This window comes from Anomaloglossus baeobatrachus, chromosome 5, assembly GCF_048569485.1.
Source record: "Anomaloglossus baeobatrachus isolate aAnoBae1 chromosome 5, aAnoBae1.hap1, whole genome shotgun sequence".
Lineage (NCBI taxonomy): Eukaryota > Metazoa > Chordata > Amphibia > Anura > Aromobatidae > Anomaloglossus > Anomaloglossus baeobatrachus.
Window position 1 is genome coordinate 593,852,548 of NC_134357.1, and position 15,888 is coordinate 593,868,435.

The window sequence follows — 15,888 nt, forward strand, 5'->3', positions numbered from 1 at the left end:
AAACAATCCTCTGTATCACAACTCAGAATATCCACTGTATCACAGCCCAGACTATCCACTGTATCACAGCCTGGATTATCCTCTGTATCACAGCCTGGATTATCCTCTGTATTACAGCTCAGACTATCCTCTGTGTCACAGCTCAGACTATCCACTGTATCACAGCCTGGACTATCCTCTGTATCACAGACCAGAATATCCACTATATCACAGGCCAGACTATCCTCTGTATCACAGCCCAGACAATCCTCTGTATCACAGCCCAGAATATCCATTATATCACAACCCAGAATATCCAGTGTATCACAGCCCGGACTATCCTCTAAATCACAGCCAGGACTATCCTCTGTATCACAGCCCAGAATATCCACTATATCACAGCTCAGACTATCCACTGTATCACAGCTCAGATACTTCACTGTATCACAGCCCAGACTATCCTCTTTATCACAGCCCAGACTATCCTCTAAATCACAGCCCGGACTATCCTCTGTATCACATCCTGGACTGTCCACTGTATCACAGCTCAGACTATCCTCTGTATTACAGCCTCGACTATCCTCTGTATCACAGCGTGGACTATCCTCTGTATCACAGCCCAGACTATCCTCTATATCACAGGCCAGACTATCCTTTGTATCACAGCCCGGACTATCCTCTGTATCACAGCCCGGACTATCCTCTATATCACTGCCCAGACTATCCACTGTATCACAGCCCAGACTATCCTCTGTATCACTGCCCAGACTATCCTCTAAATCACAGCCCAGAATATCCACTATATCACAGGCCAGACTATCCTCTGTATCACAGCTCAGAATATCCACGATATCACAGCCCGGACAATCCTCTGTATCACAGCCCAGACTATCCTCTATATCACAGCCCAGACTATCCTTTGTATCACAGCCCGGACTATCCTCTGTATCACAGCCCGGACTATCCTCTGTATCACTGCCCAGACTATCCTCTGTATCACAGCCCGGACTATCCTCTGTATCACTGCCCAGACTATCCTCTAAATCACAGCCCAGAATATCCACTATATCACAGGCCAGACTATCCTCTGTATCAAAGCTCAGAATATCCACGATATCACAGCACGGACTATCCTCTGTATCACAGCCCAGACTATCCTCTATATCACAGCCCAGACTATCCTTTGTATCACAGCCTGGACTATCCTCTGTATCACAGCCCGGACTATCCTCTGTATCACTGCCCAGACTATCCTCTGTATCACAGCCCGGACTATCCTCTGTATCACAGCCCGGACTATCCTCTGTATCACTGCCCAGACTATCCTCTGTATCACTGCCCAGACTATCCTCTAAATCACAGCCCAGAATATCCACTATATCACAGGCCAGACTATCCTCTGTATCACAGCTCAGAATATCCACGATATCACAGCCAGGACAATCCTCTGTATCACAACTCAGACTATCCACTGTATCACAGCCCAGACTATCCACTGTATCACAGCCTGGACTATCCTCTCTATTACAGCACAAACTATCCTCTGTATCACAGCTCAGAATATCCACGATATCACAGCCCGGACTATCCTCTGTATCGCAGCGCGGACTATCCTCTGTATCACAGCCCAGACTATCCACTGTATCACAGCCCAGACTATCCACTGTATCACAGCGCGGACTATCCACTGTATCACAGCGCGGACTATCCTCTGTATTACACCACAAACTATCCTCTGTATCACAGCTCAGACTATCCTCTGCGTCACAGCTCAGACTATCCTCTGTATCCCAGCCTGGACTATCCTCTTTATCACAGCCTTGACAATCCTCTGTATCACAGACCAGAATATCCACTGTATCACAGCCTCGACTATCCTCTGTATCACAGCCCAGACTGTCCACTATATCACAGCCCAGACTATCCTCTAAATCACAGCCCTGACCATCCTCTGTATCACAGCCCAGACTGTCCACTATATCACAGCCCAGACTGTCCACTATATCACAGCCCTGACTATCCTCTGTATCAAAGCGTGGACTATCCTCTGTATCACAGCCCAGACTATCTTCTGTATCACAGCCCAGACTGTCCACTATATCACAGCCCAAACTATCCTCTAAATCACAGCCTGGACTATCCTTTGTCTCACAGCCTGGACTAACCTCTGTATCACAGCTCGGACTAGCTACCGTATCACAGACTATCCTCTAGCTCACATTGGGTTAGTCCCACCCAGGTGATGAACATCTGGATATATGGACACCCACCTGCTGCACGGTTTGGCCTTTGGTGACAAATTCATTTCCGACCTTCACTCTGGGGTAGCAGAGCGCTTTCAGCAGATCTGCGGAGTTCAGGTTCATCAAGTAGGCAGCCTTGTCAGCAACTAGAGGGAACAAATCAGAATATCCAATAACATAAAATGATATCAAATATTATGGAAAACTGCAACACAATCTATGGCCAGGAGTTGGCGCTAGAAATTCAGGATGAATAATTTTCACACCGTTTTACGTTTCATGTTTTTAAATTCATCCTCATTTTTTTTTATTACTATTTCTTGGATTACTACCCCTCACTTTGCCTGATGTGTATTTTCCGGAGACCCCAATGCTCACCCTCGGTGCCGTCGGGCTCGGCCTGCTCCTCTCGCTGCTTCTGCTTGAACCTCATGTTACCGTAGTGCATTACAGCACCTGTCAGCTTGTAAATTGAGACCTTCTCATCAGCGGAGAATCCCAGGATATCAATAGCGTTCTGTGGATTAGGAAGTCATAGTCACTCAACACTTCGCCCCAAATTACAGGGCGTGTTGTTATTTTTTTGTAACTGCCCTATGTGGACAACTAACTATGCATGTCAATAACCACCATGTAGTACCACATTTACCCTGCACAAATAGTTGATTTTCTAAGATTTGGCAACCACATTCTCAAAAAGGTTTTTTTTTCCCAAGAAACAACCCATTTAAAGGAATCTGCCACTTGTCATAAATATTTCATTTTCTTTACCTCACGTGAATGCCGCTGTTCTCCTGAATCCAGATCTGTTTTTCTTTTGTTCCTGCGCCTCTCCATTCCAGAGATACAGCCTCCTCTTCCTTCTATATAAATCTCCTCTTTTAAACAAAGTGGGCGTGGTCTTCTGCTGTTTCCTGTGGGACGTCTTTTTGAGGACCACCCCCACTGCACACTAGATTTTCATACCGGGAAGAAGTAGCTGTATCTCTGGAACGGAGAGGCGTAGGAACAAAAGAAAAACAACGCCGGATTCAGGAGAACAGCGGCATTTACACCATTTAAAAAGATTACATATTTATGTCAAGTGAAAAATCCCCTTTAACTTTGTATGTCCTGTATTTTCCAATAATTATTAAAGTCAATATTTAGGCACTGCTTTTGGGACTACCCTTACACAAAAGTAGCATACGTTTGCCCCTTTTTAGCAAAGGATTGTCTTGGAAAATGTATGTTCCAGTATGGGGAGTACTTCCTTTTAATTTATAAACAGCGAGTAACAATAATACTTACATCAGTGGCCATCAACTCATCAGCATCATCAATGCTGGCCACGGTGATTTCACCTTGGCTGACAAATGGGAAGTCGTAGGGATTTGTTGTAATCAAGAGCATGTCTGGGCAAAAAAAGCACAATAATAAAGATTATAAAAGATACAACACATTTAGAGGATTCGGGGATGTTTTTGAACCTCAGATGTTCCTCCTCACCGATCAGCTCGGGCTTCTTGTTGGACATGATCTGGTAGAAGATGTGGTAGCTTCTCTCAGCTTTCAGCTGAAAAGTCACTCGGGATTTCTCCAGCAGATCTGAAAATCAACAAAATCAGGCAATGATAACTAAATCTGTGACAGAATGTAACCCTAGACTCAATGGTTTGCATTCTCTGCCGTTTACAGCCGAGTCTCGTGTGTCTCGAAAGAAAACCAAAATTGTCCATTTCCCACTCACAGGTTTCTATATCAGCAGAGGCCAGCTTTCCCGTGGTGCCAAAATGGATTCTGATGAATTTACCCTAAAAAATAAACATAATTTATAATATCAGTGATTAGACTGGAAACAAGGAGCATAAAAAGCAATAACAAAATACCAGGAACATCAGAACGTACAAAGCGGGAGGAGTTGTCATTCCTGACAGTCTTGGCATTACCAAACGCCTCTAGCAGTGGATTCGCCTGGATAATCTGATCCTCCAGAGTTCCCTGTAGTAGAAGTCAATAGATAAATAAAGAGATAGATAGATTCTGGATTTCGTAGTGTCACAGGTTTTGATAAAGTATTCACAGGGCCAGGTTTATAGATAGCTGGAGAGATGGGTGGATCTGGCTATCTACATACCTCCACCCATGGGTGTGTCTCAGTTGGTATAATGAGACTGTTTGTTTGGCACATGGCACTGTGTGAGAGAGAGAGTGTGTGCACTGACAGGAGTCAGTGTGAAGAGGCTGCTAAACTGCGGAAAGAGGTCTTGAAGCCTCTCTGAAGAGACCACCTGGGTGAAGAAAGGGTCCTCTTCGTGCTAACTGGGGTCAGTGCATATAAGGGCTGCAATGCTCTGAAGGTATGGACTTGAAATACATGTAGGAATACTGGCCAAGGTCAGTGGGATACTCGAGAAGTGTACTAGATAACTTAGAGTCAGACAAGCCGATAGTAGTTTTAGACAAGACACTATAGTTGTAGAGATTGGTGGATCTGGCTATCTACATACCTCCACCCATGGGTGTGTCTCAGTTGGTATAATGAGACTGTTTGTTTGGCACATGGCAGTGTGTGAGAAGCAACCTCCGAAAGAGTGTGTGCACTGACAGGAGTCAGTGTGAAGAGGCTGCTAAACTGTAGAAAGAGGTCTTGAAGCCTCTCTGAAGAGACCACCTGGGTGAAGAAAGGGTCCTCTTCGTGCTAACTGGGGTCAGTGCATATAAGGGCTGCAATGCTCTGAAGGTATGGACTTGAAATACATGTAGAAAACTGGCCAAGGTCAGTGGGATACTCGAGAAGTGTACTAGATAACTTAGAGTCAGACAAGCCGATAGTTTTAGACAAGACACTATAGTTGTAGAGATTGGTGGATCTGGCTATCTACATACCTCCACCCATGGGTGTGTCTCAGTTGGTATAGTGAGACTGTTTGTTTGGCACATGGCAGTGTGTGAAAAGCAACCTCCGAAAGAGTGTGTGCACTGACAGGAGTCAGTGTGAAGAGGCTGCTAAACTGTCGGAAGAGGTATTGAAGCCTCTCTGAAGAGACCACCTGGGTGAAGAAAGGGTCCTCTTCGTGCTAACTGGGGTCAGTGCATATAAGGGCTGCAATGCTCTAAAGGTATGGACTTGAAATACATGTAGGAATACTGTCTGTGGTCAGTGGGATACATGAAAAGTGTACTATATAACTCAGAGTCAGACAAGCCAATAGTTTTGACTATAAGTGAGGCCTACTACCACAGTAACCATTGGAGGCGGTCATGGAAGGAGAGGTCTAACAAAGAGGCTGACCTAATAGATGGCTTGACTTAAAAGGGTCTGGTGACACTGACAGACTGTGTCTCAGGAACTGAAGTCCATAGTCGATATGGAAGACTCTCTAGTCTTGAAAGGAATGGTGCCAAACTCCATGGTTTTAGACAGAGAAGAGGATAGCCATAATATTGACAGGCTACATTGTAAATCGTAGGTATGTACCACAAAAGAGGTGTAAACCTAAAGATCCATCCTGGTTTTGGTAGTGATACAGGTTTTGTTAAATTATTCACAGGGCCAGGTTTATAGATAGCTGTAGAGATGGGTAGATCTGGCTATCTACATACCTCCACCCATGTGTGTGTATCAGTTGGTATAGTGAGACTGTTTGTTTGGCACATGGCAGTGTGTGAGAGAGAGAGTGTGTGCACTGACAGGAGTCAGTGTGAAGAGGCTGCTAGACTGTGGGAAGAGGTATGGAAGCCTTTCTGAAGAGACCACCTGGGAGAAGAAAGGGTCCTCTTCGTGCTGACCAGGGTCAGTGCATAGAAGGGCTACAATACTCTCAAGGTACAGACTTGAAATACATGTAGGAATACTGGCCAAGGTCAGTGGGATACTTGAGAAGTGTACTAGATAACTCAGAGTCAGACAAGCCAATAGTTTTGACTATAAGTGAGTCTCACTACGACACTATAGTTGTAGAGATTGGTGGGTCTGGCTATCTACATACCTCCACCCATGGGTGTGTATCAGTTGGTATAATGAGACTGTTTGTTTGGCACATGGCAGTGTGTGAGAAGCAACCTCTGAGAGAGTGTGTGCACTGACAGGAGTCAGTGTTAAGTGGCTGCTAGACTATGGGAAGAGGTATGGAAGCCTTTCTGAAGAGACCACCTGGGAGAAGAAAGTGTCCTCTTCATGCATAGAAGGGATGCGATACTCTGAAGGTGCGGACTTGAAAAACATGTAGGACTACTGTCTGTGGTCAGTGGGATACATGAGAAGGGTACTAGATAATTCAGAGTTAGACCAGACAATATAGTTTCGACTATAAGTGAGCCCCACTACCATACTAACCATTGGAGGTGGTTATGGAGAGAGAGAGCTGACAAAGAGTCTAATCGTATAGATGAGTTGACCAAAAAGGGTCTGGTGACACTGACAGACTGTGTCTCAAGGTCTGAAGCCCAAAATGATAGCAAAGACTCTCTGGTCTAGAAAGGAATGGTGCCAAAACCCACGACTTTTGGCAGAGAAGAGGATATATAAGATGATGACCTTATAAATGGCAGGTTTGTACCACAGTGGAGGGGTAAACCTGGAGGTCCATTCTGTTTTTTTGAAGTGCCACATGTTTTGTTAAAGTATTCACAGGGCCAGGTTTATAGATAGCTGTAGAGATGGGTAGATCTGGCTATCTACATACCTCCACCCATGGGTGTGTATCAGTTGGTATAATGAGACTGTTTGTTTGGCACATGGCAGTGTGTGAGAAGCAACCTCTGAGAGAGTGTGTGCACTGACAGGAGTCAGTGTGAAGAGGCTGCTAGACTGTGGGAAGAGGTATGGAAGCCTTTCTGAAGGGACCACCTGAGAGAAGAAAGGGTCCTCTTCGTGCTGACCAGGGTCAGTGCATAGAAGGGCTACAATACTCTCAAGCTACAGACTTAAAATACATGTAGGAATACTGGGCAAGGTCAATGGGATACTTGAGAAGTGTACTAGATAACTCAGAGTCAGACAAGCCAATAGTTTTGACTATAAGTGAGTCTCACTACGACACTATAGTTGTAGAGATTGGTGGGTCTGGCTTTCTACATACCTCCACTCATGGGTGTGTCTCAGTTGGTATAGGGAGACTGTTTGTTTGGCACATGGCAGTGTGTGAGAAGCAACCTCTGAAAGAGTGTGTGCACTGACAGGAGTCATTGTGAGGAGGCTGCTAGACTGTGGGAAGAGGTCTGGAAGCCTTTCTGAAGAGACCACCTGAGAGAAAGGGTCTTCTACAGTTAGACAAGACAACAGTTTTGACTATATGTGAGTCTCACTACCACACTAACCGTTGAAGGCGGTCATGGAGAGAGAGGTGTGATGAAGAGGCTGACCTAATATCTAGGTTGACTAAAATGGGTCTGGTGACAGTAACAGACTGTGTCTCAAGGGCTGAAGCCCAAGTTGACGGAGAAGACTCTCTGGTCTGGAAAGGAATGGTGCCAAGCCCCATGGCTTTAGGCAGATGAAGGCATATGTAAGATCGTGACGGCCCACATTGTAAACGGCAGGAATGTACCACAGACGTGGTGTAAACCTGGAGGTCCATTCTGGTAGTTGTAGTGCCAGGTGTTTAAGATAAAGTATTCACCGGGCCAGGTTTACAGATAGCTGGAGAGATGGATAGATAAGAGACAGACCTTGTTCTTAGAAGCTTCTTCTTTCTTCTTGTCACCAACAGCTGCAATTGTTGCAAAATACTGGATGACGCGTTTCGTATTCACCGTTTTCCCGGCACCGGATTCTCCACTGGGAACAAAAAAATAATAAGAAACCAGAGATTTATTTTTTTTATATAGAAAACTTAGAAGTGTGCGATATATGAGCCAGGTATTTTTGGACGTGACAAATCGGGAAGGTCGAACAGTGTTTTTGAGTGTTATCATTGGAGACACCGTGAAGGCCATTGTCCCCATGATAATATTTCCTGCCCCTCTGGCAGCTGTGTTGTCATGGGATGTAGCAGAAGAGTTTTCATGGGGGATTGTTGTAACAATTTTCAATAATTGGATGAAGGGATAAGATATATTGAACAAATTACGTACGTGATCAGGATGGACTGGTTCTCACGATCTATGGAGAAAGAAGATATGTCTTTAGTCCTGGAGAGTCTTATCACTGGTTTCATGGACCGTACTCACTGCCTGAAGGCCCTGGGGTCTGGTTATTCTGGGGTCTAACCTCTATTGGGCTGGGAATGACCCCATAACCGGGTATCCACCTCTGAAAGCTGGAGGGACCACTATATCCAGAAGATTGCTATGACCATCTATGGTCCACCAAATGTCCTGAGATCCAGCCCGGACAAGCCATCCTACATCTGCCCCATTATTTCTCCATTATCGATGAGTCTGCTCCATAGTATGGACCCTTCAGCCAGTTTTGATCTATAGATTCCCCCCGCGGACATCCAACCCGCTCTCCAGAGAAGATCCTACAACATTTCCGAAGACACTCACCAGTCAGCATGGCCTGATAGGCATTATCAGAGATGGAGAAGATGTGTGGTGGGGCCTCCTGACGCTTTTTACCCCGGTATCCAGCCACCACCTCGGGGTTGTACACCGGCAGCCACTTGTAGGGGTTCACGGTGACACAGAACAGACCCGAATATGTCTGTGGTCAAACAGGAAGGAAAATGTCTTAATGGTGACCAAATAAGACCAAGGGCGTGGCTGTGGATTCAATACAGTCTACAATTCCCAGTTGAGCATTCAGAAACTCACTGCCTCCAGCTACAAAGACTCAGAAATTGAAAAGGCCATCTCACCACTCGTCCCATCCTGACCTGAAAGAGCAGGGCACTTACGTAGATCATCCAGGCCGCGTAACGCTCTTTGAGGTTATAAAGGACGGCCGGCTCATTCAGGTGAGTCATCATTGCCATGTCTTCTATCTTATCGTACTTTGGAGGGTTCATGGGGAAAATTTGGTCATCTTTGACTGTTACAGTCTGGGGGCAAACATACATATTATCAGTGCCATTATCCTCTATCACAGTGTCATTATCCTGTACCCCAGTGTCAGGGACACTATAGGAGCCCCCTGCCCTCACTATCCTGCAGTCACATAGTGACATTTGCCTATTCTTTTGGAAAAAAACATTTAAAATTCAATAGCTTCATTCCCCTTGCTCTATAACTACAACCCCGAAATCAAACGTTACTTTAAGTGGTATCCAATCTACCTGCATAAACGATCAGTGGTGGCAGCTAACTTTATTGGCTTATTGTAGAACTTAGCAGTGATGGTGCCAGAGGTACATATGTATATATATATATATATATATATATATATATATATAATCTCTCTGTGATAGGTCAATTGCATAATTGTCCTGACAATAGGGGGTGGCAGAGGGCTGTTTGTGACAGTCCTTATCATGTTCCCCAAGGGTCAGTGTCATTATCCTGGGCCCATTTTTCCTCCTCGTATTTTGGGTTCTTACCTGTCCCCCCTCGGTCTTTACTGTGGCTTTCCCCCCTTCCTTGCTGGTCAACGTGCTCTTCACATACGATTCCTTTGCATCCACCACGAACATTGATGTTTTTGCATCGAACGGTTTGTTCTGGGCTTCGATTCGCTCCTTCTCAGATTTCCGGAGAAACTGAGCGGCCGGCCCAAACACCGCCATTTCCGCATCCGAACTCATGGCTGCGGTTCACAAGATGCCGGCACCACAACTCCTAGAGGAAGAAGCAGAAGATGAGTGATGGTGTCACGCCGCTCCACCACACCAGCACACAGTGTTTCAGACATGATGGAGAGAGCGGTGGGGGCTGGTGGACAGTGGAAAGGGCTGAAGAACAGAAGGTTCGGGCTTATGGACAGAAGGCTTGGACATACGGGCAAGAACTGGGGCTGACGGACAGCGATGAGGGGTGAAGGACAGAAGGCACAGGCTATGGACAGAAGGCACGGGCTTATGGACAGAAGGCTTGGATTTTCGGGCAAGAACGGGGGCTGATGGACAGCGATGAGGGGTGAAGGACAGAAGTCGCGAGCTTCTGGACAGAAGGCTTGGACTAACTGACAACAATGGGGGCTGACGGACAGCGACGAGGGGTGATAGATGGCGGCAGAAGCTGACGGATAGCGGTGCGGGCTTACAGACAGAAGGCATGGACCGACAGACAGAAACTGCAGACTTATGAACATGAACAGGAGTCATGGGCTTACGGACAGAAGGCGCAAGCTTATGGCCAACAATGGAGGCTGATGGTCAGTGGTGAGGGCTGACGGTCAATGGCACGAGCTGATGGACAGCAGCAGGGGCTGACAGACACTATTAACCACCAATTATTTTATTTCTCTAATTCTGCAGACTGAACCAGTGCAGGTGAGGCTCCGACAAGTCGGCGTTTTGGCTTCCAGTCTCGGGACCCCCAGCCCAAAAAGTTACAGAAACTTAGTGCATTTGTCAATAAAAGGGTAAAACTTAGGGAATGTTTATAGTTAAACGTCAGTAACCATAGAAACATCCGCCTAAAAAAGCCAAAACCCCTGATGTAGCAAATTGGGAAAACTAAAACTTGTGTCAATCAGAAACTTCCTAAACGACTGACGGTACATAAAGTGCAAAGCGCTGCAACGATCATCGGATAATTACATACATAGAACAACTAAGCCATGAAATATCGTAACTCTCACCTGCAAAAGTAACGGCAGAAAAGAGCGAACAGGCCTGAAAGAGGAGAAGAAGAATAGTGAAAAATACAGTGTATCCAGTGTATAATGATGTGGTAGATACATTGTATCCAGAGTACAATGATGTGGTAGATACAGTGTATCCAGTGTATAATGATGTGGTAGATACATTGTATCCAGAGTACAATGATGTGGTAGATACAGTGTATCCAGTGTATAATGATGTGGTAGATACAGTGAATCCAGAGTACAATGATGTGGTAGATACAGTGTATCCAGTGTATAACGATGTGGTAGATACAGTGTATCCAGTGTATAATGATGTGGTAGATACAGTGAATCCAGAGTACAATGATGTGGTAGATACAGTGTATCCAGTGTATAATGATGTGGTAGATACAGTGTATCCAGTGTATAATGATGTGGTAGATACAGTGTATCCAGAGTACAATGATGTGGTAGATACAGTGTATCCAGTGTATAATGATGTGGTAGATACAGTGTATCAAGAGTACAATGATGTGGTAGATACAGTGTATCCAGTGTATAATGATGTGGTAGATACAGTGCATCCAGTGTACAATGATGTAGTAGATACAGTGTATCCAGTGTACAATTATGTAGTAGATACAGTGTATCCAGTGTATAATGATGTGGTAGATACAGTGTATCCAGAGTACAATGATGTGGTAGATACAGTGTATCCAGTGTATAATGATGTGGTAGATACAGTGTATCCAGAATACAATGATGTGGTAGATACAGTGTATCCAGTGTATAATGATGTGGTAGATACAGTGTATCCAGAGTACAATGATGTAGTAGATACAGTGTATCCAGTGTATAATGATGTGGTAGATACAGTGTATCCAGAGTACAATGATGTGGTAGATACAGTGTATCCAGTGTATAATGATGTGGTAGATACAGTGTATCCAGTGTATAATGATGTGGTAGATACAGTGTATCCAGTGTATAATGATGTGGTAGATACAGTGTATCCAGAGTACAATGATGTGGTAGATACAGTGTATCCAGAGTACAATGATGTGGTAGATACAGTGTATCCAGAGTACAATGATGCGGTAGATACAGTGTATCCAGTGTATAATGATGTGGTAGATACAGTGTATCCAGTGTATAATGATGTGGTAGATACAGTGTATCCAGTGTATAATGATGTGGTAGATACAGTGCATCCAGTGTATAATGATGTGGTAGATACAGAGTTTCCAAAATACAATGATGTGATAGATACAGTGTATCCAGTGTATAATGATGTGGTAGATACAGTGTATCCAGAGTATAATGATGTGGTAGATACAGTGTATCCAGAGTATAATGATGTGGTAGATACAGTGTATCCAGAGTATAATGATGTGGTAGATACAGTGTATCCAGAGTATTATGATGTGGTAGATACCGTGTATCCAGAGTACAATGATGTGGTACATACAGTGTATCCAGTGTATAATGATGTGGTAGATACAGTGTATCCAGAGTATAATGATGTGGTAGATACAGTGTATCCAGAGTATAATGATGTGGTAGATACAGTGTATCCAGTGTATAATGATGTGGTAGATACAGTGTATCCAGTGTATAATGATGTGGTAGATACAGTGTATCCAGTGTATAATGATGTGGTAGATACAGTGTATCCAGAGTATAATTATGTGGTAGATACAGTGTATCTAGAGTATAATGATGTGGTAGATACAGTGTATCCAGTGTATAATGATGTGGTAGATACAGTGTATCCAGAGTATAATGATGTGGTAGATACAGTGTATCCAGTGTATAATTATGTGGTAGATACAGTGTATCCAGTGTATAATGATGTGGTAGATACAGTGTATCCAGTGTATAATTATGTGGTAGATACAGTGTATCCAGTGTATAATGATGTGGTAGATACAGTGTATCCAGTGTAAAATGATGTGGTAGATACAGTGTATCCAGAGTACAATGATGTGGTAGATACAGTGTATCCAGTGTATAATTATGTGGTAGATACAGTGTATCCAGTGTATAATGATGTGGAAGATACAGTGTATACAGTGTATAATGATGTGGTAGATACAGTGTATCCAGAGTATAATGATGTGGTAGATACAGTGTATCCAGTGTATAATGATGTGGTAGATACAGTGTATCCAGAGTACAATGATGTGGTAGATACAGTGTATCCAGTGTATAATGATGTGGTAGATACAGTGTATCCAGTGTATAATGATGTGGTAGATACAGTGTATCCAGAGTATAATGATGTGATAGATACAGTTTATCCAGTGTATAATGATGTGGTAGATACAGTGTATCCAGTGTATAATGATGTGGTAGATACAGTGTATCCAGTGTATAATGATGTGATAGATACAATGTATCCAGTGTATAATGATGTGGTAGATATAGTGTATCCAGAGTATAATGATCTGGTAGATACAGTGTATCCAGAGTACAATGATGTGGTAGATACAGTGTATCCAGTGTATAATTATGTGGTAGATACAGTGTATCCAGTGTATAATGATGTGGTAGATACAGTGTATCCAGTGTATAATTATGTGGTAGATACAGTGTATCCAGTGTATAATGATGTGGTAGATACAGTGTATCCAGTGTATAATGATGTGGTAGATACAGTGTATCCAGAGTACAATGATGTGGTAGATACAGTGTATCCAGTGTATAATTATGTGGTAGATACAGTGTATCCAGTGTATAATGATGTGGTAGATACAGTGTATCCAGTGTATAATGATGTGGTAGATACAGTGTATCCAGAGTATAATGATGTGGTAGATACAGTGTATCCAGAGTATAATGATGTGGTAGATACAGTGCATCCAGTGTATAATGATGTGGTAGATACAGTGTATCCAGTGTATAATGATGTGGTAGATACAGTGTATCCAGAGAATAATGATGTGGTAGATACAGTGCATCCAGTGTATAATGATGTGGTAAATACAGTGTATCCAGTGTATAATGATGTGGTAGATACAGTGTATCCAGTGTGTAATGATGTGGTAGATACAGTGTATCCAGAGTATAATGATGTGGTAGATACAGTGTATCCAGAGTACAATCATGTGGTAGATACAGTGTATCCAGTGTATAATGATGTGATAGATACAGTGTATCCAGAGTATAATGATGTGGTAGATACAGTGTATCCAGTGCATAATGATGTGGTAGATACAGTGTATCCAGAGTACAATGATGTGGTAGATACAGTGTATCCAGTGTATAATGATGTGATAGATACAGTGTATCCAGTGTATAATGATGTGGTAGATACAGTGTATCCAGAGTACAATGATGTGGTAGATACAGTGTATCCAGAGTATAATGATGTGGTAGATACAGTGTGTCCAGAGTGTAATGATGTGGTAGATACAGTGTATCTAGAGTATAATGATGTGGTAGATACAGTGTATCCAGAGTACAATGATGTGGTAGATACAGTGTATCCAGTGTATAATGATGTGGTAGATACAGTGTATCCAGTGTATAATGATGTGGTAGATACAGTGTATCCAGTGTATAATGATGTGGTAGATACAGTGTATCCAGAGTACAATGATGTGGTAGATACAGTGTATCCAGTGTATAATGATGTGATAGATACAGTGTATCCAGAGTATAATGATGTGGTAGATACAGTGTATCCAGTGCATAATGATGTGGTAGATACAGTGTATCCAGTGTATAATGATGTGGTAGATACAGTGTATCCAGTGTATAATGATGTGGTAGATACAGTGTATCCAGAGTATAATGATGTGGTAGATACAGTGTATCCAGAGTACAATGATGTGGTAGATACAGTGTATCCAGAGTACAATGATGTGGTAGATACAGTGTATCCAAAGTACATTGATGTGGTAGATACAGTGTATCCAGCGTACAATGATGTGGTAGATACAGTGTATCCAGTGCATAATGATGTGGCAGATACAGTGTATCCAGTGTATAATGATGTGGTAGATACAGTGTATCCAGTGTATAATGATGTGATAGATACAATGTATCCAGTGTATAATGATGTGGTAGATACAGTGTATCCAGTGTATAATGATGTGGTAGATACAGTGTATCCAGAGTATAATGATGTGGTAGATACAGTGTATCCAGTGTATAATGATGTGGTAGATACAGTGTATCCAGAGTACAATGATGTGGTAGATACAGTGTATTCAGAGTATAATGATGTGGTAGATACAGTGTATCCAGTGTATAATGATGTGGTAGATACAGTATATCCAGTGTATAATGATGTGGTAGATACAGTGCATCCAGAGTACAATGATGTGGTAGATACAGTGTATCCAGTGTATAATTATGTGGTAGATACAGTGTATCCAGTGTATAATGATGTGGTAGATACAGTGTATCCAGTGTATAATGATGTGGTAGATACAGTGCATCCAGAGTACAATGATGTGGTAGATACAGTGTATCCAGTGTATAATTATGTGGTAGATACAGTGTATCCAGTGTATAATGATGTGGTAGATACAGTATATCCAGTGTATAATGATGTGGTAGATACAGTGCATCCAGAGTACAATGATGTGGTAGATACAGTGTATCCAGTGTATAATGATGTGGTAGATGCAGTGTATCCAGCGTATAATGATGTGGTAGATACAGTGCATCCAGAGTACAATGATGTGGTAGATACAGTGTATCCAGAGTATAATGATGTGGTAGATACAGTGTATCCAGATTACAATGATGTGGTAGATACAGTGTATCCAGTGTGTAATGATGTGGTAGATACAGTGTATCCAGAGTATAATGATGTGGTAGATACATTGTATCCAGAGTACAATGATGTGGTAGATACAGTGTATCCAGTGTATAATGATGTGATAGATACAGTGTATCCAGTGTATAATGATGTGGTAGATACAGTGTATCCAGAGTATAATGATGTGGTAGATACAGTGTATCCAGATTACAATGATGTGGTAGATACAGTGTATCCAGTGTGTAATG

The 15,888-nt window shown here is 43.0% G+C and overlaps 1 protein-coding gene across 1 annotated transcript in view; it reads right to left on the reverse strand.

The window, feature by feature from the left end:
* LOC142313179 (uncharacterized) overlaps nucleotides 1–10,903 on the reverse strand; it is a 57,365-nt gene extending 46,462 nt beyond the window's left edge. The window contains exons 1-12 of the mRNA XM_075352163.1: nucleotides 10,885–10,903; nucleotides 9,683–9,920; nucleotides 9,044–9,187; nucleotides 8,694–8,850; nucleotides 8,280–8,307; nucleotides 7,875–7,983; nucleotides 4,110–4,202; nucleotides 3,952–4,015; nucleotides 3,711–3,809; nucleotides 3,513–3,616; nucleotides 2,601–2,739; nucleotides 2,250–2,368 (exon numbers count right to left, since the gene is read on the reverse strand). Coding sequence (XP_075208278.1) covers nucleotides 2,250–2,368; nucleotides 2,601–2,739; nucleotides 3,513–3,616; nucleotides 3,711–3,809; nucleotides 3,952–4,015; nucleotides 4,110–4,202; nucleotides 7,875–7,983; nucleotides 8,280–8,307; nucleotides 8,694–8,850; nucleotides 9,044–9,187; nucleotides 9,683–9,886 — 1,260 coding nt within the window. The 5' untranslated portion in view covers nucleotides 9,887–9,920; nucleotides 10,885–10,903. The remainder of the gene's footprint in view (nucleotides 1–2,249; nucleotides 2,369–2,600; nucleotides 2,740–3,512; nucleotides 3,617–3,710; nucleotides 3,810–3,951; nucleotides 4,016–4,109; nucleotides 4,203–7,874; nucleotides 7,984–8,279; nucleotides 8,308–8,693; nucleotides 8,851–9,043; nucleotides 9,188–9,682; nucleotides 9,921–10,884) is intronic.
* Nucleotides 10,904–15,888: the final 4,985 nt, after the last annotated feature.